The 24,572-nt window shown below is 39.7% G+C and overlaps 1 protein-coding gene across 1 annotated transcript in view; it reads left to right on the forward strand.

The window, feature by feature from the left end:
• Nucleotides 1-210: 210 nt before the first annotated feature.
• Nucleotides 211-24,572, forward strand: part of LOC143509624 (calcium-activated potassium channel subunit alpha-1-like) — a 58,527-nt gene continuing 34,165 nt past the window's right edge. Inside the window, exons 1-17 of the mRNA XM_076998476.1 lie at nucleotides 211-323; nucleotides 567-677; nucleotides 1,058-1,163; nucleotides 1,485-1,567; nucleotides 1,723-1,792; nucleotides 3,856-4,011; nucleotides 4,811-4,920; nucleotides 5,007-5,075; nucleotides 7,198-7,345; nucleotides 8,874-8,934; nucleotides 9,383-9,431; nucleotides 10,669-10,745; nucleotides 20,923-20,989; nucleotides 21,202-21,298; nucleotides 22,311-22,535; nucleotides 22,762-22,954; nucleotides 23,237-23,344. Coding sequence (XP_076854591.1) covers nucleotides 235-323; nucleotides 567-677; nucleotides 1,058-1,163; nucleotides 1,485-1,567; nucleotides 1,723-1,792; nucleotides 3,856-4,011; nucleotides 4,811-4,920; nucleotides 5,007-5,075; nucleotides 7,198-7,345; nucleotides 8,874-8,934; nucleotides 9,383-9,431; nucleotides 10,669-10,745; nucleotides 20,923-20,989; nucleotides 21,202-21,298; nucleotides 22,311-22,535; nucleotides 22,762-22,954; nucleotides 23,237-23,344 — 1,819 coding nt within the window. The 5' untranslated portion in view covers nucleotides 211-234. The remainder of the gene's footprint in view (nucleotides 324-566; nucleotides 678-1,057; nucleotides 1,164-1,484; nucleotides 1,568-1,722; nucleotides 1,793-3,855; nucleotides 4,012-4,810; nucleotides 4,921-5,006; nucleotides 5,076-7,197; nucleotides 7,346-8,873; nucleotides 8,935-9,382; nucleotides 9,432-10,668; nucleotides 10,746-20,922; nucleotides 20,990-21,201; nucleotides 21,299-22,310; nucleotides 22,536-22,761; nucleotides 22,955-23,236; nucleotides 23,345-24,572) is intronic.

Raw genomic sequence — 24,572 nt, forward strand, 5'->3', positions numbered from 1 at the left:
AACTTTGCAGTTAGTTCATACTTCTTTCTCTTTTTCTTTTTACAAATTTACTCTGTGGCTGAATCTTTCTCATACTTCTCTTACATGTTTTTAGTTTCTTCCTTGATGTCACTCGATTCCCGGTGCCATCTCCACCCTTGACATGATTAATAAAATACTATTAATAGTACAGTAAATGAGTCTGCCATTACTGTGACCCTGCCTGCATGCCTCTGTGTCTTGTGCATGTAGGCCATGTTTGCTCGCTACGTACCAGAAATCGCTGCTATCCTCCTTAATAGGCCAAAATATGGAGGGACTTATATCATGACCCCAGGCAAAAAGTAAGTCATGCTAATCTGACAAAATGTTTGTAGCAGTACACTGATACAATAAGTGGCTTACTCTCTTTGCTAAAGATTGATTGTGAAATGCTGGCTCAGGAATTCAAAGAGAAATGTCTTCCCTATATATATAGGTTTTTTATAGAGATGTTTTTCAGTGTTTTAATGACTCACGTTGCTAGTTTAAAGATTGTTTACTGTTTACTATGGTTTGTCACATGATTGTTAAAATTTGTGTTTTAGGCATATTGTGGTGTGTGGTAACGTTACTCTGGAAAGTGTTTCCAACTTCCTGAAAGACTTCCTACATGAGGACAGGGATGATGTTAATGTGGAAATTGTTTTTCTCCATCAGTAAGTAGTGTTGAAGTATGTAAGAAAATCCCTGGAACAAAAAAAAATTAGTTACCCACTGTGGCTACAATTTGATAATACATTATATTACAGCACAAGAGCTGTTGCATATGTTGTAAATTGTAGTTGTTGTAGTAGTTGTTGCTGCTGCAAGGGTCCTGACCCGCAGGAGAAAGAGAGATCATATTACACCTGCACTCCACTCACTGCACTGGTTACCTATCAGTTTTAGAATAGATTTTAAGGTTCTAGTGATGTTCCTATATTCCTATAACCACTGTGATCAGACCTGCATTACTGTAATTATTACTGAATTATTATACACATCTGTATTCTTTTGTGTCCCTATTCACAGTACTCTGTTGTTTTGTGTGTTATAGTATCGAACCTAATCTTGAACTGGAAGCCTTATTCAAACGCCACTTCACTCAAGTGGTATTCTTCCAGGGTTCTGTCCTAGATCCAGTAGATCTCGCTCGAGTCAAGGTACAGAATGCTGCTTCTTACAGAATACACCTGTTGTTGAGTTTGTAGAAATTGGAATTGATTAAAAATTCCACTGAAATTTTAGATTTATTGTATGTTTATAAGTTTATTTGTCCAAGGAAAATGCTATAACCTGAAGCTTCTAAATGAAAGAAATTTGGATACCTCAAATTTAGACATGTCACTTTCTCTTCCGGTAAGGACACGAACATGTTATGTATTAAGAGTATGTGGTCTTAAGAAACATGTGGTGCACATTGGACCAAATGCTAAAAGCTGATTGACAAAATCTTCATGTCTCTTTGTTGTGTACTGTTGTAGATTGAACTAGCAGATGCCTGTTTGATTATAGCCAATAAATACTCTTCAGACCCGGATGCAGAGGATGCCTCCAATATCATGAGGTAAAAGCCTTACTTACCAATTTTTAATAGTGTAGATTTTAGATGGTATTTGGGTGTCTCATATGTTTATTAATGAAATAAAATCTCCAACAAAGAGAGGCGGGTCATCCTCTTCTGTGACTTTTACTACTGGCTTTCCATGTGTATTCCTCTAGAGTGATATCCATCAAAAACTACAATGCAGATATACGTATCATTACCCAGATGCTACAGTATCACAACAAGGTAAAGATGTCACATTGAGGTCACTTACACAGAAGATTGTGAATCTGTTGGAATGTTTCAAGACTATCTTAGCCTAACATTTCTTTCACACAAGACTAAATATTGACATTCTTACATATACTGGTATAGAAATGTTAGTTCTGAGGGTTTAAATACAATTTCATTTAATAAAGGTTTATCAGTGTAAAGTTTTCTCCATGTTCTCCAGTATCAGGCTTGATTTGTCTACAGAAATTACACCCAGCATACAACTTTCAGATTAGGCTAAAACTGGAGCTTATACAGTTGTGATCAAATTTATTCAACCCCCAATGCTGCGAAGGGTTTTATGGAATTCAGTGCACATTTGTAATTGTGTTCATAATGAAATCTTACAAGGACTTGTTAAAGAACTAAATGCAACTAAGATAGCATCAATTTTTTTTGTCATAAAGTATTAAATGGCCTTTTTGTGATTTCTTCATTGACACAATTATTCAACCCCTTTACGACTACCACTCCTAAGAACAGAGGTTCATTCCAGTGTTTTCCATCAGGTATTGAAAACATCTGTGGATGTCAACGAGCAGCAATCAAGCATGATAAGCACCAATTAGGCAGATTTAAAAGGACTGTGATACTCAGCTCCTTCTAGACATCTACTGGTGTGTTTCCAAGCATGGTGAAGGCAAGAGAATGATCCCAGAAGACAAGAGAAGAGGTTATTGCTCTTCACAAGAATGGCAATGGATATAAAAAGATTGCGAAGTTGTTAAATATTCCAAGAGACACTATCGGAAGTATCATTCGCAAGTTCAAGTTAAAGGGCACAGTGGAAACGTTACCTGGTCGTGGCAGAAAGAAGATCCTGACCGCGACTGCTGTGCGCTACCTGAAGCGTAATGTGGAGAAAAATCCCCGCGTGACTGCTAAGGAACTGAAAAAAGACCTGTCAGATGTGGGCACTGAAGTTTCAGCTCAGACAATAAGGCGCGCACTGCATAACGAAGACCTCCATGCCAGAACGCCCAGACGCACCCCCTTGCTGACTCCAAAGAACAAGAAAAGTCGACTGCAGTATGCCAAAAGTCATGTGGACAAGCCACAAAGGTTTTGGAACAGTGTACTGTGGTCAGATTAAACTAAATTAGAACTGTTTGGGACAATGGACCAGCGCTATGTTTGGAGAAGGAAGAACCAGGCTTATGAACAAAAGAACACCTTGCCTACTGTGAAGCATGGCGGGGGGTCAATTATGCTTTGGGGCTGTTTTGCTTCTAATGGTACAGGAAAGCTTCAACGTGTGCAGGGTACCATGAATTCCCTTCAGTACCAGGAGATCTTGGAGGAAAATGTGATGGAGTCAGTCACAAACCTGCGGCTTGGGAGACGTTGGACCTTCCAACAGGACAATGATCCGAAGCACACATCCAAGTCCACTAGAGCATGGTTGAACATGAAAGGCTGGAACATTCTAGAGTGGCCATCGCAATCACCAGACTTAAATCCAATTGAGAACCTCTGGTGGGACCTAAAGAAGGCAGTTGCAGTGCGCAAGCCTAAGAATGTGACTGAACTGGAGGCTTTTGCCCATGAAGAATGGGCTAAGATACCCATAGGTCGCTGCAAGACACTGGTGTCAAGCTATGCTTCACGCTTGAAAGCTGTCATAACTGGAAAAGGATGTTGTACTAAGTACTAAAAAATAATGTCACTAGGGGGTTGAATAAAACTGATAATGATGTGAGCACAGTAAAGACATTTGTGGTTATTCCATCATAAATATTATGTTATGTTTGTCTAATTTATAAGTGCCTCTTTGATATAATTGTAAATAAGATGACTGAAATGATCAAAATCAATGTCAAACTGGCCAAAACACTTTATTTCAGTGGGGGTTGAATAAATTTGATCACAACTGTAGCTCATCTGTTTACCAGGCATAGTTTGTATTAGTGTTTATGCGTGTATGTGTGCGAGTGCACACATAGCAGTTGAAGTCATGTACACACGTGTGTGCAAGTACACATATGTATGTGTGCCTGCACATGTGTAGCCGGTGCTAAGTGCATCTCTGGTCCCAGGCTCACCTGCTGAACATCCCCAGCTGGAACTGGAGGGGGGGTGATGGTGCAATCTGTCTGGCTGAGCTGAAGTTGGGATTCATAGCCCAGAGCTGCCTGGCTCAGGGTCTCACTACCATATTGTCCAACCTCTTCTCCATGAGATCCTCCATTCAGGTATCTCCTCCAGAGGTCTGGCAAAAATTTTGCCCATTGTTTTTATGCTCAGAGAAATTGCTGTATGCTAAATTGGGTTTAGGATGTAGATCAGGACCAGTTACTAGTTATTAATGTAATGCATGGTTGGAAAAAAGCCTGTGCAGTCAGTTGGATCCCATTTTGAATTACAAAAGGTTACGACAGACATGAAAAATACACCTATGCCCTATTTGTGAAGGTATAATGGATTGTGTATATCTACTATTGATGAGGCTTTGTCACGCTACAGCCCCGAACCCCTCCCTTCGGGCGTGTTAATGTAGTCCATGTCTTTAAATGTACGTCCGTGGGTGTGGCTGGGTGTGTGTGTGTTCACTTGTCTCGTTAGACTAATGTGTTTCACGTGGTGCTTGTTAGGCTACGTGTATATAGTGTTTGTGTTTGTATCGTTTGGTGCTCGTCTTTGTGATATTCGTTGTGTGTTAGACTGTTGTTTCAGCATACCGTGAGTGTGTACTGTTCAGTGTTATTAACTGTGGTTTCGACACGCCATGACCGTGTCCTGCGTCAAGCCTAATAAATGTAGCCTTTGAACGCACCTCGACTTTGCATCCTCGACTCCCTCGCGCCCGTTACAGGCTTAGTTTATATTATGAATTGTTTTACTACCTCTCTAATATACTTGGAAAATGCACTGTGCTCTGACTGAGGGAAATATAAATAATTCGGGACACTGTCATCACAATTTCAGTATTAAACGATGTGATATTATAATTGAGTATTAAATGACTTGAATATAAGCTTTGCTCTTTATCAGCTTGAAGAGGAGATATGGCAGAAGTATTATCTGGGAGGAGTATCCCAAGAAATGTATACAGACTACCTATCTAGTTCCTTTGCGGGTTTATCATTCCCTGAGGTTTGTGAGTAAGTATTTATTCTATATTATATTATATAGAACATAACTTTGTCATCATGTCCCTTCAGAAATGCTCACTGTTGTTTCTTTGCAGGCTGTGCTTTGTGAAGCTAAATCTCTTGTTGATTGCCATTGAGTTCACCTCTGATCACTCAAATGCCAAGTGAGTGAACTTGGTGATTTTTAATGTGCATGTATGATTTGTGAATTTAGCCTTGTTTTATTTTGAAATCTTTACTGTGAAATGAAGTGTGCAATGAAGGTGTCTAGAAGCTCTCTCCACCCACTATGCTGATCCTCAAAGCTGATCCTGAGGTTGTTGCTGATACTGCTAGTTAGGGATGTCCCGATCCAGTTTTTTGAACTTCCGATCCAATACCGAGATTTATTTGCACTTCCAATCCGATATCGGCCGATACTGGCCTATCAGAGCATGTATTAAAGTTTAAAGTTATTTAGCCAACTTACTTTGTTGTCAAACTCATGTTGAAAAGCATTTTACTCTTGATAACAAGTAGCCAGCTGAATTAGGTGTGTTTGAATAATACACAATGGTTGGGTAAGGAGAAACTGATCTATTTACTTAGCAATTAACTCAAAATAGACAAAATAATAAATAACAAACAGAAATGGCATCAGTAAACCAAGGCTTAAAAAGCCATAAGTGCAAATACTATTGTAAATTGTAATTTTAAAAGTGGCAGTTTGACACGCTTCGCAAACGTTTCTGCCAGTGTTAGTTGTGTAGGACCTTTTTGTCTTTGGTTTTCTTTAGAAACTCTTCATGTTGTTTATGGTGGTATTTCGCTAAATGCTAGATTAGAGTGGTTGTATTAAAACAGGGGTGTCAAAATCATTTTCACCGCGGGCCACATCAGCATAATCATTACCCACGGACTTATAAATTTACCTACTCCTTAATGTTAAATAACTCTGAATTTATTACTTATTCAAGTTACAAATATTACAGATATATTTGCGTAAATGTAAAAAAATGTTTGCTTGTTGCTGTTATTATAACATAAATCCTTTCAATTTGTTAGGTTATGAAACCCACATTACTCCATCAATCAACGATCAAACTATCCAAGTGAATAAAGAAAAATTGATCAAATATATCACATTTACTTTGTTCAAAACTTGAAATATCAAATTACTGTGAAAATAGCGATTGCTTCAAAAATGCTCCCTCTGAAAAAGACTGAAGCGTGGCGATTTATTCAGCCACAACAAAGCAGCTTTTATTGCCGTTTCGTTTGTGGTTGTGAACACATTCTGTTGCGATTGCACTTTGCTTTTTATTCTTTGACAATTCGTTGTTTTCTAATTTTAACATACATAGCTCCATGTTTGGTCGCAAAATGCCGACGTATATTGTACTCTTTGACAACTGCCACCGCTTCATACCCGTTTTTCTCCTTGAAGCGCAAACATCGCTTTCCCATCTTTCTTGAAACACCCTTCTATCTGCATCGATATTTCTCTTCCTGGACATTTTGGGATCATTATTTGTATTTCCCAATTACACTTATTGGGAAAATCGCATCGATATGGAAACACTGCAGTGTCGAGATGCCGTCACTTCGCGGGTAACATAATTGCGGGAAATGTAGTTTTTGCTCACTTTTACTTCCTTTTTTTTTTTTGGACAATTTGGCTTTTTAAGCTCTCGCGGGCCACATAAAATGACGCGGCGGGCCACATTTGGCCCACAGGCCTTGAGTTTGACACCTGTGTATTAAAAGTTCTTACAGCTTTACCACCACGCTTGAATTTACTGTGGCATATGTTGCACTCTACCTCTTCGTCTTTGTCATCCTTTAAGGTAAAATAATCCCACACAACTGACATTTTTACCAATAACTCCAAATTTACCTGGCCGTCTTAATGGTTAGGAGATGCCACTGAGCTAAATTGGGGAGATACTATGCTCGTGTGCTGAAGGTGTGCTGGAAAATGTGGACCGAATTTTACTCTCACTGGCAAAAACTGGAATGGATTCTTTAAATGGAAAACGGATTGGACTTAAAAAAAAAAAACTGGATCAGGAGTCTGGATCGGCATTTTCTCGTGCCTGCCAATCTGATACCGATACGCATTTTTTGCAAATATCGGCGGCCGATCCGATCCAAATATCGGATTGGGACAAACCTACTGCTAGTAGTAGTAAATGCCAAATACTAAAATGCTCATATGTCAGTCTAATTTACACACATTCAACACAAAATGTATTCCAAATCTTGCAATCATGGTTGGTTTCTCTAATGTGTATGTTTGTGTTGCAGTATGATGATTAATCCAGGGAAAAAAGTGAAGTTGCAAGACAAAACACTGGGTATCTTCATCGCCAGTGATGCTAAAGAAGTGAGGAGGTACAAAGAGCGAGAGTGTGTGAGAGAATGGGGGAAAAGAAAGAGGCCAAAATGGTCACTGGTACAGATAGCATTTTAATAAAGTGACTATCCTTTTGTGTTGGTTTTAAATAGCTTATTGCCACAATATAGAGTTTAAAGCTCATATTTACAGATGCATAATACTTTACAAATAATGTAGCGTGGCTATTCCTTGGTTGTTTTCAATTAATAGAAAGCAATCTGAATAATCTTATCATATTTTTGCCTCCCATAGTGTCTAGACCAGGGGTCGGCAACCTATGCATAATCACTGGCACGCGACACGCTGGACCAGCATCAGCAAAAATATATATAATTTAATATAAATTATTATATTAATGGATTATACTTTCGCGAGTGACCGTAGCGCGCGACTCCGCACGCACACCGCACCGCACGGCGGAGGCGTTTATACTTGGCGATCGATTGTGATATAATACTTAATTTGTGTCCATTTACACACCCCTCCCCCCTCCTCTCCTCGGTCAACAATTTAAACTCGCCGCCATAGTGGCACACTCATTGACTGGACATGTTAAAGTTTGCACTCCATGTCTCAAAGGTTGCCAACCCCTGGTCTAGACTTATGTGGACCTAAGAAAAAATAATATCATCTAAGGTCATAAGAAAAGTACAAACTGGTTAAAATAGGCTGGTTTGATGAAGCCCCAAGCTGTAGATTCTGTAAAAGCTGTCTGTTGTGTGTTGACATTACATGCAGCAAAATGCTCATTTGAAGAAACATCCATTTGAGTTCAATAATTTTATATATTTGATTGTTTGATTTTTTTTTTTTTTTAGATGTTGATTTTAAAAATGGTGATTACACATTTATGGAAGATAGGAGTTTAAAAATGCATCAGGCTTGATGTGAACGTTCCACTGTAAATGCATCCTTTTGCAATTGACCTCTATCACAGGTGAAGAACATGCAGAAAAAAGCAAGGAAGCAAGTTTCCAACTGAGGCATTTAATGAAAACAAACATAAAATTGCACTAACAATAGCAAAAGAGGCCAAAGTGACATCAACGACCAAAAAAAGAACACAGAACCGTGGTGTGGCAGAACACACACCACATGAGGGAAGCATGCAGTAAACATGCTTTTACAATGTATTTAAATTTTACAATAAAAACAAACAAAAAAACCCCAGAAACCAAGATTCAATCGAGCGATTTCATATTCTACAGAGCGATTCAGCATATTTACCACTGCCCTCTACAGTGGTTTGGTTCAGTATTGTGTTTATGCAAAATATAACTCTTGAAGCATGCCTTGAAGGTGTATATGAATAGAAGTAAACTTCCCTGACATTGTAGGTAGCATGTTAGTCATTTTCCATATTGTACAAGCTTTCTGTGGACGTTGGGTTGGTCCTTCCAACATATTCTGTGTCATTATCAAGACAATAGGCACTAATCGTTTCATACCAGGTGAGAGAAGGCCACAGGGTAGCTGGTTTGCTTTGTCGTGTCAGACAAATCCAGTTTCTGCTTCGTTTTTCAACTTCTGAGAGCAACTTGACGGCTTGTGGGTAGGCCAGCCCTCATACTCCCATGCCCTTCAGAAACATGGCTGTCAAAGTGGCTACAAACCCTCTACACTCTACCTCAACCGGGAACACTTGGGTATGCCAACTACATTGTTCTGCCTCAGCTGTTATGTCTGCATGCCTCTGAATTTTGCATTCATATGGTTTTTCATTCAAAATTTTGCATTCATAAGGGCTGCCATTGTTGCTCTCCACAATGAACAGAGATTTCTGCAACGTTGTTCACAATATCAGGTCCGGCCTAAGACCGGTTGTGATGATTTCTGCCAGAAAAAGTAGCTGATTTCAACCTGCATCTTCCAGTCTTGGGTCAATTACCTTTTTTTTTAGATTTCATTGGAGGTTGTCCTGCCCTTACAAAAGGGATGGCATTTGCGAAGGAATGGAAGGCATTGGTTGCAGATCTTCTTTCTTCCAGGGTATTTACCAGTTGTTGAAGAACCTGGTTGTGCCTTCAGGTGTAGTGGCCCAGGGACAGTGCCACCAGTGAGGATGAGCCTTAACATTGCTGGGGTTTGGCAAAGAAAACATGAAGGATCTTCTCCAACCCATTGATGTAGGTTCATGGGTGTGGTAAGTACATCGTAGGTGGTTTCCTTCAATCTCCCACAAATCCTTCCAGTTGAGCTTTCACTGCTCCATATTAGTCCACTGACCATGTTTTGACTGTGAGACTGCCCATGTATGTCTCTCTTTCTCTTCTTACTGCCAGACCTTAGCAACAATCAGCTTTCAATTCTGGGTGGATGTTGCCCTGTGCCAGGTTTACCTGTCCCTAGCCTAAATCCACCTCTTCCTTGTTGCATCTGTCCCACAATGTATATATGCTTGAGAGTGGATTTTGCATGTTGTACAGAACTACTACAGGACAGCATACACTTCCAACCTGTTGCCCGTCTTGGAGCAGCATTTTGTATTATAGCATCTTGAGACTCTGTCAGAGTCGTGTCCAGCCTTACTATGTTTTATTTGGAATCATATGATTGTAAAGCTGCTTTGTGACATGTGTTGTAAAAAGCGCTATATAAATAAATTTGACTTTGACATTTGTATTCTTCTGTAAGGCTTGAGACAGGCAGCTCCAGAACACCATGTCCATATAAGCCATTGCTGCTGGCTTGGAACAGAGTGGAAACAGAGCTGCACTTCTTAATCAAGTGTCCAAAAATGAATTACAAACCCATTCTGTAAGAACATTTGCAGGATCTCCTCTCAGGTTCTTGCAGTGATAAAGAAACTGTCCTGTTCTGGACAAGAAGAGCAAGCAGCAAGATTTATGGTACCTTGTGAAAGGGATAAGAGTGATTTTAAGTTCGTCAGAATAATTCTTAGAATTATGTTAATATGTACTTTCTTTTGTTCCATTCCTGTTTATTTGCCCTCTTTGATAATGTAATTTGCTTTAGTAATAATGTAACATATAGGATTTTTTCCAATAAAGCGTCATTATATTGAACTGACTTCAGAAAGGAGAGAGACTGGAAGAGAGAGATGCAGGCATACACAGAGACACTGCTCTTGAAAAATTCATCCTAAACACTACAAAGAATTCAGCATTCCGAAGGCTCAGTATCCCTACACATTACCGTACATCACTTAGACACATCATTTTAAAACACATAATGCACTACATGACACATCCTAAACCACACACTTTAAAAGGTTAAATGTCTGTGTACATGTGTAAAAGTTATATTACAAATGAACACGCCCTAGAGTGAGGGAGTGTTCATGGAACACTGTTTTGTGTGTGCTACCTTAAACACATGATTGGAAAATAAAGTTCAGTGAGATGTTTTCCTCTCCTCAGGGCCTCAGTGTACTGTAAGGCTTGCCATGATGACATCACAGACCCCAAACTGATCAAGAAGTGCGCATGCAAACGAAGTAAGTTTACAAAAGCAGTACCTGTTATAACAAAAGCACTTGTCTCCATAATTTGAAGTAAAGGCCCTAAAGGAAGACTTAGGATATGACTGTCCTGTGCTGCCTGTTCTGTATTTATTCACATAGTAGTAAAGTAGAAAAGTTATGTCCTGAAAGGTGTTGCAGTCCTAATATCTCTTTAGGAAGTTTGCATAAGAGCTGTCTTTTCTTTATGGTAATGCATGCTAGCATGTTAATCTTGTATCGATTTTTGTGGGGTTTTTTATGTGATGAGTAATTTGGTGAAATTTAACGATGCTCATACATGTGATATCTTTATGATACTTTTTCTTTTGAAAATAATTTTTATATAATACTTTTGACATTTTTCTCCTTTTCTGCTACCATTGATTTTTCATGTTTTGATGTCCGAGTCTGAGTCTTAGACTGAGCCTATAGCCCTTTGAGTGGATTCATGCCTGTTCATTGCGGATTCACTCCAGTCACAAGTAGTAGTTTAAACTAACATACATTCTAGGAAGTTTCAACTTGTTAAAGATTTCTTTATTTAAAATTATTATTAATGATACCTTTTACCTTACTGCTTTAAGATGACAAAGACGCCCCTACAGAAGAGTGGTGCATTATTTCTTGACTTTACATGTAACATTTTTTACATTTACATTGTTTCCTTTTAAAATTCACAGCCTTCAGATGTTTACCATAGTAAACGGTTATATTTCATGCACTGACGGTATGCACTGACGTTAATTTCACAACGAAATATGCCCTCTCGGTCAGAATGAGTAACAAAACTGTGTAGAACACGACTGCATTTAAGAAAAACTGTGAAACCAGAAAGTCATCTGTCCACCACCAGAATCGGTCTATGGATATCGGCAGTTGGCAAGCAATCGGGTTTCTTTATTTATATATAGCCTACCTGATTTTGATGCTGGTACATATTAATGGAATGTATTGGTTAAATCACCAGAAAGGGATACAGTGTGCAGTTCTGTGCAGTTCTAAGCTGTATGCAACCACACAGGGAGTTTTCTGGATGTTTTCATTGACTTCCCAGGATCTGTGCATGATGCCAGGGTATTAAACTACAGAACCAGCAACAGGAAAGGTTTAACCACCACCTATGCAGAGCCAGAATTATTGTTGAAAGAGCATTTGGAGTGATGAAGGCAATATATCACTCCATTTTCCTCAAAGCACTGGAGGTAGACATCTTGTATGTTCCAGAGGTCATTATTTGCTTCACAGTTCTGCATGATGTCTGTCAAATGGTGACATAATGGAACCTGAAGAGGCAGACGATGACCAGCCATTGAAACCTCTGAAGCAAGCGCCTGAAGCAGAGTGTGGATCTGCAGAATGGCTAGAATGTTCAATGTGCCCATGCAAATAGACCACCCATACATTACAATATAAAACACTAGTACTTTAGAGTGTGAATATCTGTTTCATGTGCAAAGCATTGCATAGTAAACCTTTTGTTTCCTGTTTTCTATTTTGTACATATTCTGAAATGTTAATTAGCTTGTATTACATTTTATGTAGCAACTGACAATATTTTAAAAGCTGGAATTCAAATTAACAGCTACTGTTATTAAGGTAAACCATCATTATTAAATCTTACTTATTTTAAAACAGAAAACAAAACTTATTTTGTATTTATATTTTATTTGTTTTTATGTTACTTATGTTAACATTTTTTTTAAAGGTTGTGTCGCTCCTATCTAGTGATCCATTTACATCATTTGCATTCTGAAATGAAACTATTAATTTAATTAAGTTTAATCAAAAATATCTTGGCATATCTAGTAAAAAATAAAAAATAAAAATATCTAGTAAACAGCGAAGTGAAATGTATGACATAATGTTAGCAAGCTAGTTAGATAACTGTACATGAGACATCTTAAGCATACCCTCTATATTCGGTCCTCCAAGACTATATATAGGCCTATTTCTTTACTAATTACGGGATATCATCCATGATTTAATGTTAAAATTTGATGAAAGTAACTAGCTAGCTAGTTAATTTGTTTTGGGATGTTAACATTAGCACCAAGCCACTTAGCCAGCTAACTGTCTTATTAAACTGAGAAGACCTTTACCTCAATACATTGTTTACTTAAACAACTTCAAATCAAGTGAAGCTTAATATTGCTGACACTCTTTTCAGGTGGTTGTGATATCAAGCACATGGTTGCCAGGGAAACAGGAATAAAAAATTTCAGGCCACCTTATCCATTGTAACGAGGTGACAGAAGCAGCAGACAGAATATGGGGCCATGCAATCTTTAATGTCCATAGCACAGCAATGACAATCACACTCTAGAAGTAAGGAAAAGCCAAATGCACACAGCGCTAGGCTATAGATCCAGGCGTTTAAGGCGCATAGTCTGTAACTTGGCAGCTGGAAGGAAGGCAGGGGAAGGAATGTGAGGAATATAAAGTGGGCAGCTCCCCTGTGGGACTGGCTCGGCCTCCAGTGACAGCTATTGTAATTAATATATCTATTTCCTCTTATTTGCATATTCAGGTATGATTTTCTGTTCTTTAAAGGTCACTAATAATTTTCACAACAATCGTTTGCAGCTACTGTTCATAAAATATCCCATCTGTTTTTGCATCATCGTAGTCTTTCAATGTGTTTACTTTTTTTTACCTTTTTAGTTTTGCTCATAGGCCTTTGTCAAACATTTTATGTGTGCAGTGAATATCACTGACTTTACCTTGTGTTTTGCCACTAAGGTTGGCTAGTATTCCTGATGGGACCTTCCATGTTGTGGACATGACAGATTACTTGTTTGTAATTGGCCCTTGTTGGAGGCCTTCTGTTAGACAAGCCAGATGAAAGCAGGTGCTTCATTCGTTCAGCTAGTCGGCTAGGCATAGCTATAATGTTTCTTAGCCTGTAGGCATGGGCCATATCAGGGCCATGGTCTGCCATATACTTCATGTTTCTGACCCACTCTTGGACATCTGCTTTTGTAATGCCAACTGTCTCCAGCTCTGGGAATTTGTGCTTCTACTTAACACTGTGCACCAGTATGATGCTTCATTCTTCTAGATACTCTTCCTGTAGCTCTGAGTGGTTCCACAATCTGGGTTATTGTTGCACCGCAACTGAAAGTACATGTTGGTTGTGTCATTGATGAAGAGGACATTTACTCTTTTGATTGCTGCTTCTTTTGTATATCTCTGCAGTCTTGATGGCAGTGCTGTTGATCCTTCCCTTGTTTAGCAGACAATATAGCCTCACCTATAGGGGTTAGAGCTGTTTTTATATTGTTTTGCTAGGCCACCTGCTATCAGAAGGGTCTGGGTTCTTATCCAGGGGCAGAAGGTGAAGGAAAGCTCAACCTTACCAAACCAGTTTCATCACATTAGGTGTAATGCAGGGTTGCCAACTTTTGATGTTCGCTTGGAGTGAGATTTTAACCTGGAGCCGGTTGCGAGTGTATTTTGTTGACCGGGGGGGGGGGGGGGGGGGGGGGGGGTGGCGTTGAACGAAAGTTGCGAACGTAAAATGGACACAGATTCAGTGTTATATCGCCGGTGGATGGCGCCAGAGCTAGCGAACTAGTAACGTATTGAATCATATATGTGGATCTGAGGTAAATAAACTGGATATTTTTTTTCGGCGTGAGATATCGGAAGTGTGGCGTGAGAGCGTGTGAAAACGGTCAAATGCGTGTGTCTCACGCTCAATGCGTGAGAGTTGGCAACCCTGGTAATGTATCTTCACTACATGTAGAGAATACCACAGCCATGTGTTCATTCTTATAAATTGGTTATTATAGGCATTTTTACACATTTTACAAAAGAGGCAAATTGCTTTGATAATTTTAATTTTGCCTATGTAGCAAGATTGATAGATAGCCACATTGAAGGCTTGTCATCATTAGCTTGCTAGATAACTAACTTTGCAATGTGTGTATTGCCAAATGAATAAGACTAATAAAAGAATAAGATTTTATATTTTATGGGAAAAAACCCCATATTTAAGATAAAATTACTGATCATGCATAGTAAAACAAGGCAAGATGTTACTTCTGAGTCATATCTGTGTCATTCAGACTTTTCTAACAGAGCAGTTAGTTAGCTAGATGTAATATCCGCAATGTCACGTGTCAACCAGATACTGTTACAGTGGGAGGAGGCAGGCACGACGAGCGGGTACTTTAACATGAAACGTTTAATGGTGAGGCACAAAGAACAAAGTGCGGCACGTATCGCGCAAGCACTGCACACATACACTCACAAGGCACAAGCTTTAGACAAAGAAGAGCACGAGACATTGCGCGAATGCACATTAAATAGGTGTAGAACACATCAGGGTTGCCAACTCTCACACTTTGAGCGTGAGACACACGCATTTGACCGTTTTCACACGCTTTCACACCACACTTCCGATTTTTCACGCAGAAAAAAAAATCTAGTTTATTTACCTCTGATCCACATCTAGGATTCAATGAGTTACTAGTTCGCTCTGGCGCCAGGTCAACCTAGAAGTAAAATTTGAGGCTCTGTGATTGTGGTCTTAACTGCATATTGGGTTGGGAATACAATTCCGCTTGTAAGTGCTGGTTTACCAATCAGTCCCTGCATCTCAAAGAGTTTACACTTTGATTTCTTTCAGCTCAGAAGTCTCTTCGGGTGCCTTCTTAACCCTCTTTAGTGTATGTAAGTAAGTAAGTTTATTTTTATAGAGCGCTTTTCACAGACACAGTCCCAAAGCGCTGTACATCACAGACAATATAGTATAAAAAAGCAATAAAATATAATAATAAAACAAGTTCATAAGCAGGGCAGGCGAAGATAAGACCAGCTAATAACATTCAATGTTAAAGAACACTAAAAAAACATAAATTAGCCAAAGGCCTGTTTAAAAAGAAAAGTTTTGAGCTCTCTTTTGAACACATCAACAGTGTCTGCCAACCGAAGGTGCAGTGGGAGGCTGTTCCAGAGCCTAGGAGCCGCGGATTGAAAGGCTCTGTCCCCCTTGGTCTTAAGTCGAGTCCGGGGAACAGCTAGTAAATTTTGATCTTGTGAGCGGAGACATCGGGATGGTGCATGTTTAGTGAGGAGTTGTGTTATATAACCAGGGGTCAGACCAGCTAATACTCTATATGTAAATACAAGAATTTTGAATTGAATTCTGAAATTTACAGGGAGCCAATGCAAGGAAAAAAGGATCGGGGTTATATGAGCTCGTTTGCTGGTGCGCGTTAGTAATCTGGCTGCTGCATTTTGTATTGTTTGGAGGCGGGAGATGGAAGATTTATCCAAGCCATATAGCAGAGCATTGCAATAGTCCAGGCGTGATGATATGAGGGCATGTATAATTTTTTCCAGGTCAACTCTGGAAACCATGTGGCGTATTTTGGAAATGTTCTTTAGGTGGAAAAAGCAGGAGCGTGACATATATTTAATGTGTGTGTCAAAGCTCAATGATGGATCCCAGATTTCGGCCCAGATTTCGGATGTTAGGTTTGTTGACTGGACAGTAAGTGGCAAGCATCTGACAGATTTTTGGACGTAAATCAGGAGGTGCAATAATCATAGACTCAGTCCACGTTGTCCACGTTTAGAACAAGACAGTTGCTAGATAGCCACTCACTGATCCGGGATAAGCACTGGAGGAGGGTAGACAACCTGCCCAGCTGATGGGGCTTAAAAGACATATACAACTGGATATCATCCGCATATAAGTGGTAGGAAACTATTTTAAAAGATTGGATAATGCCAGCTAGTGGAAACATGTAAAATGCAAATAAAAGAGGCCCCAGCCAGGGGCGATTATAGGATCTGGTCTTTAGGGGTGCCCAGCCCCCAGTGCTCACAGAGGCACAATACCAAAGTATTGCGCAGGTGCAGAGCAAGTTTTTTGCATAATATAATATTTAAAAAATGTGTTGAGCCAGGGGGTGCTGAGCAACCTCACGGTGGTGCTCTAGCACCACTAAAAATACCCTAGCCTCGCCCCTGGCCCCAGCACTGATCCCTGAGGTACCCCACACCTTAATGAAGCAGTGTTAGAGCGGAACCTACTAGAACAAATTGAGAAGGTTCTATCATTTAAATACGAGGTAAACCAGTCTAGCGCTGTGCCAGAGATACCAGCCACAACCTTAAGCCTATCCAGCAAGATGCGATGATCAATGGTATCAAAGGCTGCACTAAGATCAAGCAAAATGATGACTGTGCAGTTTCCTGCATCAGAAGCCATTAGGACATCATTATAAACTTTCAGGAGTGCGGATTCGGTGGAGTGGTGTTTACGGAAACCCGACTGAAATGGATCCAAGATGTGTAAGTCAGATAAAATGGATCTTAGTTGGGTTTCTACTATTTTTTCCATCAGTTTACTAATGAATGGCAATTTAGAGATCGGTCTGTAGTTATTAATGCAGGTGGTATCAACGTTTGGTTTCTTCAGGAGGGGGGTTACAACAGCATGTTTTAAACACAATGGAACGTGTCCTTGATTCAGTGAGCTATTTATTATTGATAATAGCGAAGGTCCTATAGTTGAGAGGGTACCAGTCAGGACAGAGTGTGGTAAAAGTTCCTGAGGGTAAGAGGAGGGTTTCATCTTCCCAATTACATTAACTAACTCATTCAGTGTAACGGGGGAGAAAGAGTTAAAAGATTCAGAACATGGGGGACCCTGTGCTAGAGGAGGCACATTTTGTGAGGTATTTGATCTCAGGTTAATTATCTTGTTACTAAAATGATTTAAAAGTCTATTACAGTCATCATCAGAGTGTATCATAGCTGGCTGAGGTTGGAGAGTGGTGATCCTATTAATAGTGTCAAATAAAACCTTAGGATTGTTTTTGCCTTGAATAATCAGATTTCCAAAGTAGGTTGACCTTGCTTTTTTCACCGACTCGTTGTACAATCGAAGGGACTCTTTTAAACATTCATGGTGAACCAACAATGTGCAAAATATACAATATGATGACCCATCCTGAGTTGTTCACTTACCATGATTAAGTGTACAGTTGTGGCCAACAGTTTTGAGAATGGCACAAATTTTGGTTTTCACATCATTTTTTAAGGTGGCAATTTGTTTTAACTCTACATTGTGAAGAATGATTAGATAAATTGCAATTTATTGCAGTCAAAGAATTACTGCATTTCAGACACCACATTTCAGCCCCACAAAATGGCCTGCTGACATCATTTCATGATGATCTCGATAGATAAGGGGAAAAGGTTAACAAGAGCACTCATATTGATCTATCATGATGATTAGAAGAGCAGACTGGTTGCTTTAAAAGGGTGGTGGTGCTTTTATGTATTTTTCTGTTAACCATGGTTACCTCCAAGGAAACACACGCAGTCATCATTGCATTGCATCAAAAGGGTTTCACAGGCAAGCACATTGCGTTGTAAGATCATCAAGAACTTCGATGAAACTGATTCAGTTGCAGTGAAAAAGGCTTCAGGGCACCAAGAAAGTCAAGCAAGTGTCAGGACCGTCTCCTAAAGAGGATGCAGCTACGAGATCGGGGGAGCACAGATCTTGCTCAGGAATGGCAGGGGGCAGCACTGTGAGGCAAAGGCTTTTGGAGGGTATCTTGGTGTCATACTTATTTACCTTCAGAATTGGAGGATAACTGCTATCACTCTGGCCAAAAATGGTCTTCATTGAAAATCCATACTTCAACATGGAAACAAGGTTAAGCAGCTCAACTGTTCATGAAAACAGGAGCCGGGCTGCAGAAAAATGGCAGCATTTGTTCTAGAGTAGTGAGTCAAAATTTGAACTCACCATATAGCTGGAGAGCAGTACAATAATGTGTCTGCAGGCAACAGTGAAGCATGGTGGAGGTTCTTTACAAGTTTGGGGCTGCATTTCAGCAGATGGATTTGGGGATTTAGACAGAATTTGGTAAGAATAATGTCTTCAATGCTGAGAAATACAGGCTGACATCCAGCCATCATTCAGTGCAATCAGGGAGATGTCTGAGGCTCCTAATGTATTCTGTAAAACAGGGGCCTCAAAGTGCCGGCCCGCGGGCCACATCCGGCCCACAACGCAGTTTCATACGGCCCCTCATGGGTTAACAAAATAAGCTTAAATCTGACCCACAATTCAATTACAATTCATTAAATTCAATTGAATGCTTAATTTTTATATTTTATTTTAACTTTTTTAAAAAAAAATTTTTTTTTTTTGGCCTATGCAGCGTTGCCCAGTCCACTTGTAGGCTGCACGTCTCTACGCATGTGCTTACCATTACCATTGTTAGCCAAAATGTCTCAAAAAATAAAAGAAAGGTTGACCTGGAGCACAGTTTCAAGAGAGGTGGACGATCGATTATTTATTTGTGGAGTTCAACGTGACTGCCACTTGTCTGATATGCAAGGAGAAAGTTGCCGTGCTTAAAGAGTACAACCTTAGGTGTCATTATACCACCAAAAATGCAGAGCAGTATGCTAGGTATGAAGAAGAGGAGAGGGAGACACGAGTCACTCAGCTTCAAAAAGATCTTTCCCTGCATTAAAACTATTTCCAGCGAGCAAAAAGAGGTAGTGATGCCACTGTTGAGGCAAGCTATGTGGTGAGTGAGCTCATCACCAGAGCTGGGAAGTATTTGAATGTGTTGTGGCGTGGTCTGGATAGGAGAGACAGTAGGCAGATCCATTGTCAGCGTAACACGGTCATGGGTAACTAGCGTGGTCCTTTAAAGGACAGACGCTACAGTATGTAGCCTTTTAAAATTATTTTATATGTACATAGTTTTTATATATTAAAATAGTTGTTTTTCCCTTTTCCCACTGATGTTTGTCACGATCCTTTAATCTGGCCCCTCATCGAAAACACAGCCTGGTTACTGGTCCCCAGGTTTGAGGCCCCTGCTGTAGAAAGACAATGTCCTGAAACATACATCCAGTGGAATTAAGGACCATCTTCAGCATAAAGAAGAGCAGTGAGCAGTGAATATTTGGCCCCAAAGATAATTTTGAATACCTTCAAAAACTGTCCACCTAGAAGAATTGATACTATTTTGAAGGCATGAAAATACTAATATTAACACTTCATTGATTTATATTGATGAATAATATTTGACTAACCCTAACCCTAACTCTTTTTTGTGTGTTATTAACACTATTAACACATTTTTGAAAGGATTTTTGTAGTATTTTTTCCACACCTGCCTAAAACATTTCTGTGAAGTACAGTTTCTAGAGAAACATAATATTCAGAAACATCTGTGCCGAGTATGGGCTGGAAGTCTCAAGGTCAAAGTGAGTCAAAGTCAAAGAAGAACCAAACTAAGAGCTTGTTGGGCTTGCAGATACAAACTGATAAAATGGTATTATGGATACACAGCGGAAAAGTCTTGTAGTGACAGATTTGGCAATTACATGTGATAGCAACATCAGAAAGCTTCAAAAATAGCACATTGCACCTTGCAGTCACTCACTAGGCTGGTTGCCATAAGCTAAATGCAAATAAAGGATCGAGGCTTGCTGTGTGGTTTTCAATCTCGTCAACCTCAGTAAGACTTCTGATCACATTTGTTTGGTTTTTGGAAAAATAAACATTACTTGAGGAAGAATGGGAGGCTGCGCAGAAGGTGTGTTTTCAACATGTAACTTTCATTAATGACACTACAGTGAACAAGATGAACGTACGGGACTGAAGTCAGAAACATGGACAACAAAAAAACATGGACAACACGCACACTTAAATACACTCACTATAACAAGATGCGAGTGCATAACAATGATAATGAGACAAGAGGCAGGAAATGCTAATAACAGACAGACACTAAAAAACGCACATGGATGTAAGCACACGCAGACACTGACAAACCAATTAGCTAATTGCCTCTTCTAATGCTATTAAGTACATTTTAGTGCATTAAAATATTCATTTCCATAAACGTTCTTATGTCTCATCTTTATCTGTATGTGTGTTTTGTGAGACTTCCCTCATCTTCTTTCTCCACCTCCTACCCAGTGGCTCTTGCTAGTACTGTCTTTGTTCTGGCACCATGAAACAATAGCTTTACTGATATATTGTTTGCTAGATTCTCTATACTATTGGGGATGTCAGAATTTTTAGCTTCTGAAAATTGTGCACTAGTTTATTCTGGCTGTGGTCAAATAAACCATGTTAGAGTGGTGACTTTAGGCCAAACTGATGCCTGTATCTTTGCAGATGAGGGTGAGCTAGCTGAAAAACATGAAAATGGAGGAATAGAAGATTCATCTTCAGAGAACTCAAGGTAAATTTGCGCATGTTGGGTGGTCATCGTGGTCCATGGTGATCATTATGCCTGTCTGCAGGCACAAAATTTGTGGACTCTGACCAAAGAAAGAGCTGATAAATTACGGAATGCATTAATAGAGAAAGACTGAGAACAATTAGTGAATTAATGCTTTTTAGCCTGTCTTTTTCTCCTTTTTCATCCTGACGTGAACCTCTGCTGGTGCCCAGACCATCAACGGAAACGATAGATGAAAATGAGAAGAAGTATGATTCCACAGGAATGTTCCATTGGTGCCCCCCTAGAGAAATTGAGAAGGCTGTACTGGTGAGAGCTGCTATAGTCTAATACATTGAGAAGAGGTCACACTGGTCAGTTTTGGTGTATTCTAACAAAAAGAGAATGTCATACTGGTGAGTAACACACAGAGAATGATGTTCTGATAGTGATTCTACTTTAGTTGGATGTTCAGTTCTCAAAGTTCCTTAGTCCAGTTGTCTAAATATGTAGTGTGGCTAGGTGGCCTGGGTGACTTGATTTGCATTGTTTGAACTGATGTGGACAAAGCGGCCCTGGTCTGCTGTAGTGAAATGTGACTTCATGGGCAGTGTTGTCATTCTTCGTGTTCCTAGTGAGGCTATGCCAGCATCCCTTTAAACAAGGAAACAATTGTTTAATGTGTTAAACTCACAGCTAGTCTGGTTGGAAAGTAGTTAAAGGAGGGAAGAGAACCCACATTCATACCATTGAGTGAATCTATTAATACCAATGATATAAAGAAGAAACAAATATTATTAAATCGTATATTATATATCGTAAAAATATATAATATTTATAAATAAATATAAATCGTAATTGCACTTTATCTCTGGGAACACTTGCTAATGTAGTCTTGTAGGTATTTCAGTCTTGCTAGGTATTGCGCTGTGTCTAATCTTATATTTTGTTGTCTTCGTTCTAGGTATCAGCACTGGCAACTGTTTATGGCAGTGCTTGAGCTTGAGTAGTTTGGACTTAAACCTGTTTATACTAGATAGATATGCATATTCTGACTAAACACTTAGCACTTTTGTAAGTCGCTCTGGATAAGAACGTCTGCTAAATGCCGTAAATCTAAATGTATTTAAAAAAACATGTAAAATATTATATAAAAATAATATTTGACCCTTACACTTGGGAGACCATAAGGACTGAACTGAACAACTATGAAAAACTGCTTTAGTGGTCCCTAACAATGCTGCTTTAACTGTAGCAAAGAGAAATATTTTAGCCAATAGTGCTATATTAGACAGTGGTAGTTCAGTCATGGCTAACGGTGCTGCTTTCTCTTTCCCCTCAGACCCGCAGCGAAGCATCGATGACCGTTGCAAACGGCCATGTGGTGGTGTGCGTCTTTGGTGATGTAAATTCACCTGTAGTGGGCCTGAGGAACCTGGTGATGCCTCTCAGAGCCAGTAACTTCCACTTTCACGAGCTGAAGCACATCATCTTCGTGGGGTCACTGGACTATCTAAAGAAGGAGTGGGACACCCTCAACATCTTCCCCAAAGTCTCCATCTTACCGGTGAGTCTGCTCCAACTCAGAGCATGGAATTGGTTTTAAAGTGCCTTAGTTGTATTAAGATTTGTCACTTGTGAGATTGCTAATATATCAATGAATATAGACCTTCCTGTGCCACATAGTCTACAAATAACTGAATAACTAAATTATTTCAAATAGAATTATGAATCACTTACTTTGAGTGACTAATGTTTGTATTGTTGTTTATTTGGGGTTTGTGTTTGTGAAGGGCTCTCCTCTGAGCAGAGCAAATCTGAGAGCTGTGAACATCAACCTGTCTGACATGTGCGTCATCATCTCAGGCATCCAGAATAATGACGAGGACACTTCAATGCAGGATAAAGAGTGCATCCTGGGCTCACTCAACATTCAGTCCATGCGGTTTGAAGACTCCATAAGTCTTCTGCAGGCAAACTCGTATGGTATCGATACCTGCCAACAGTAGAAACACACACAGATGTTCCACCCCTGAGGAGTTGTTTTTTTTTTTCTGAAGTGCACATAAGTGAAATAATCTGCCAATAGATGCTAGCATGCACTAGTCTTGGGACCATTGGTATTTCTAAAACCCTGTATTAACATGCACACATGAACATAAGTAAAATAAACATAATGCATGCATGAATCCACACACTAAATCTATACACAAACACATGTAGACAAGTGTGTGTGTGCGTGTGCGTGTCTACACATGCTTCCTGCAGGCTTTAGTCCTCCGGGTATGGAACGCTCTTCTGCTGAGAACAGCCCTGTGCTTGGCCAGATGAGACGTGCCACCATGGAAAGGATCGTCCCCGTCATGTCAGAGCTCGGTACAACACACACAAAGACATACACACATACACATACCTCACATATAGGATTAGGACAACGTTAGGACAATAGAATTAGGACAATTCTTTAGGAGTCTAAAGAAAAATTAATTGTAAACATACTGCCAATTCAGTATGTAAAATATATTAGGGGTGTCACAATTTCGATATTTAATTGAAATCGATCGAAATTATGTCTCGATCTCGAGCCTCAAAGTCAAAAAGAGAATCGATGATCTCTCCCTCCAAGCTACGCAGGCACCCACACTATGCAAAGTAAAGCCTGGTTTATACTTGACGCATCATGAGTGGCGCGAGGGTCCATGCGCCGAAAATGACGTAATTGCGGTGGCTCCGCTCATACGTGAGGGCCTCGTGCACTGGCGATTCGCGAGATCGTGTACCTCTCGAAATTTGTAACTTTGTGTGCGCCGCGCTTCAGCACAATGAACCAAGTCATGTTTGCTGGGCTCATACATCTTTACAAGGTGGAATTAAAGCACTTGTACGTCACTTTCAAGGTCCATTTCAATAATTCCCAGCACGTTAAACCTAATTAAATTAAAATATTTATTAGGGGTGGGACTTTAACGTGTTAATCTCGATTAATTAATTACAGGGAAAATAACGAACTAAAAAAATTTACGCATTTTAACGCATTTAACGCATGAGACACTTTTGCAACGTGGAATGTTTCTCAGTGCACGAGTTCCAAGCATACAGATTAAATGGACGCACAATAAGATGAGCATGATGGAGATGACTGAAGAGGCTACGGTGGTGGATGGGAAATTTAAATATAAGCAGTGGCGGTTCTAGGGGTGGGGCCACAGAGGATCGGAATGTCCAGCGTGAATAAAGCTTACAGAAGGTTTGCACGATCCTGCGGATAAAGTTTTTCTCTCCACAACTGATGGCACTTTTGAGGAGTTGGTTGGTAAGTCATAAATCCCTGTTTACTCACAGCTGTCACGTAGCTTAAATCTGAGCAAATCTAACATTAGTTAACAGTAGTGTTAGAATTTAGTGTTTAGACATGAACGTTAGCATTTCGCTAATAAATGTAATGTGGATTCATGTTCTTCATTGCAACTTAACATTAAATATAATGTTTGGCAATGATAGAGAATATAAAAAGAAAGGGTCAGTGTCAGGCAGGAATTCAGCAGTTTTTGGCCAAAAGATTGAGCCAGCCAGACGCTGAAACAGAGCAGAGAGAGAGCAGCAG

Source organism: Brachyhypopomus gauderio, chromosome 3, assembly GCF_052324685.1.
Source record: "Brachyhypopomus gauderio isolate BG-103 chromosome 3, BGAUD_0.2, whole genome shotgun sequence".
NCBI classification, from domain to species: Eukaryota; Metazoa; Chordata; class Actinopteri; order Gymnotiformes; family Hypopomidae; genus Brachyhypopomus; species Brachyhypopomus gauderio.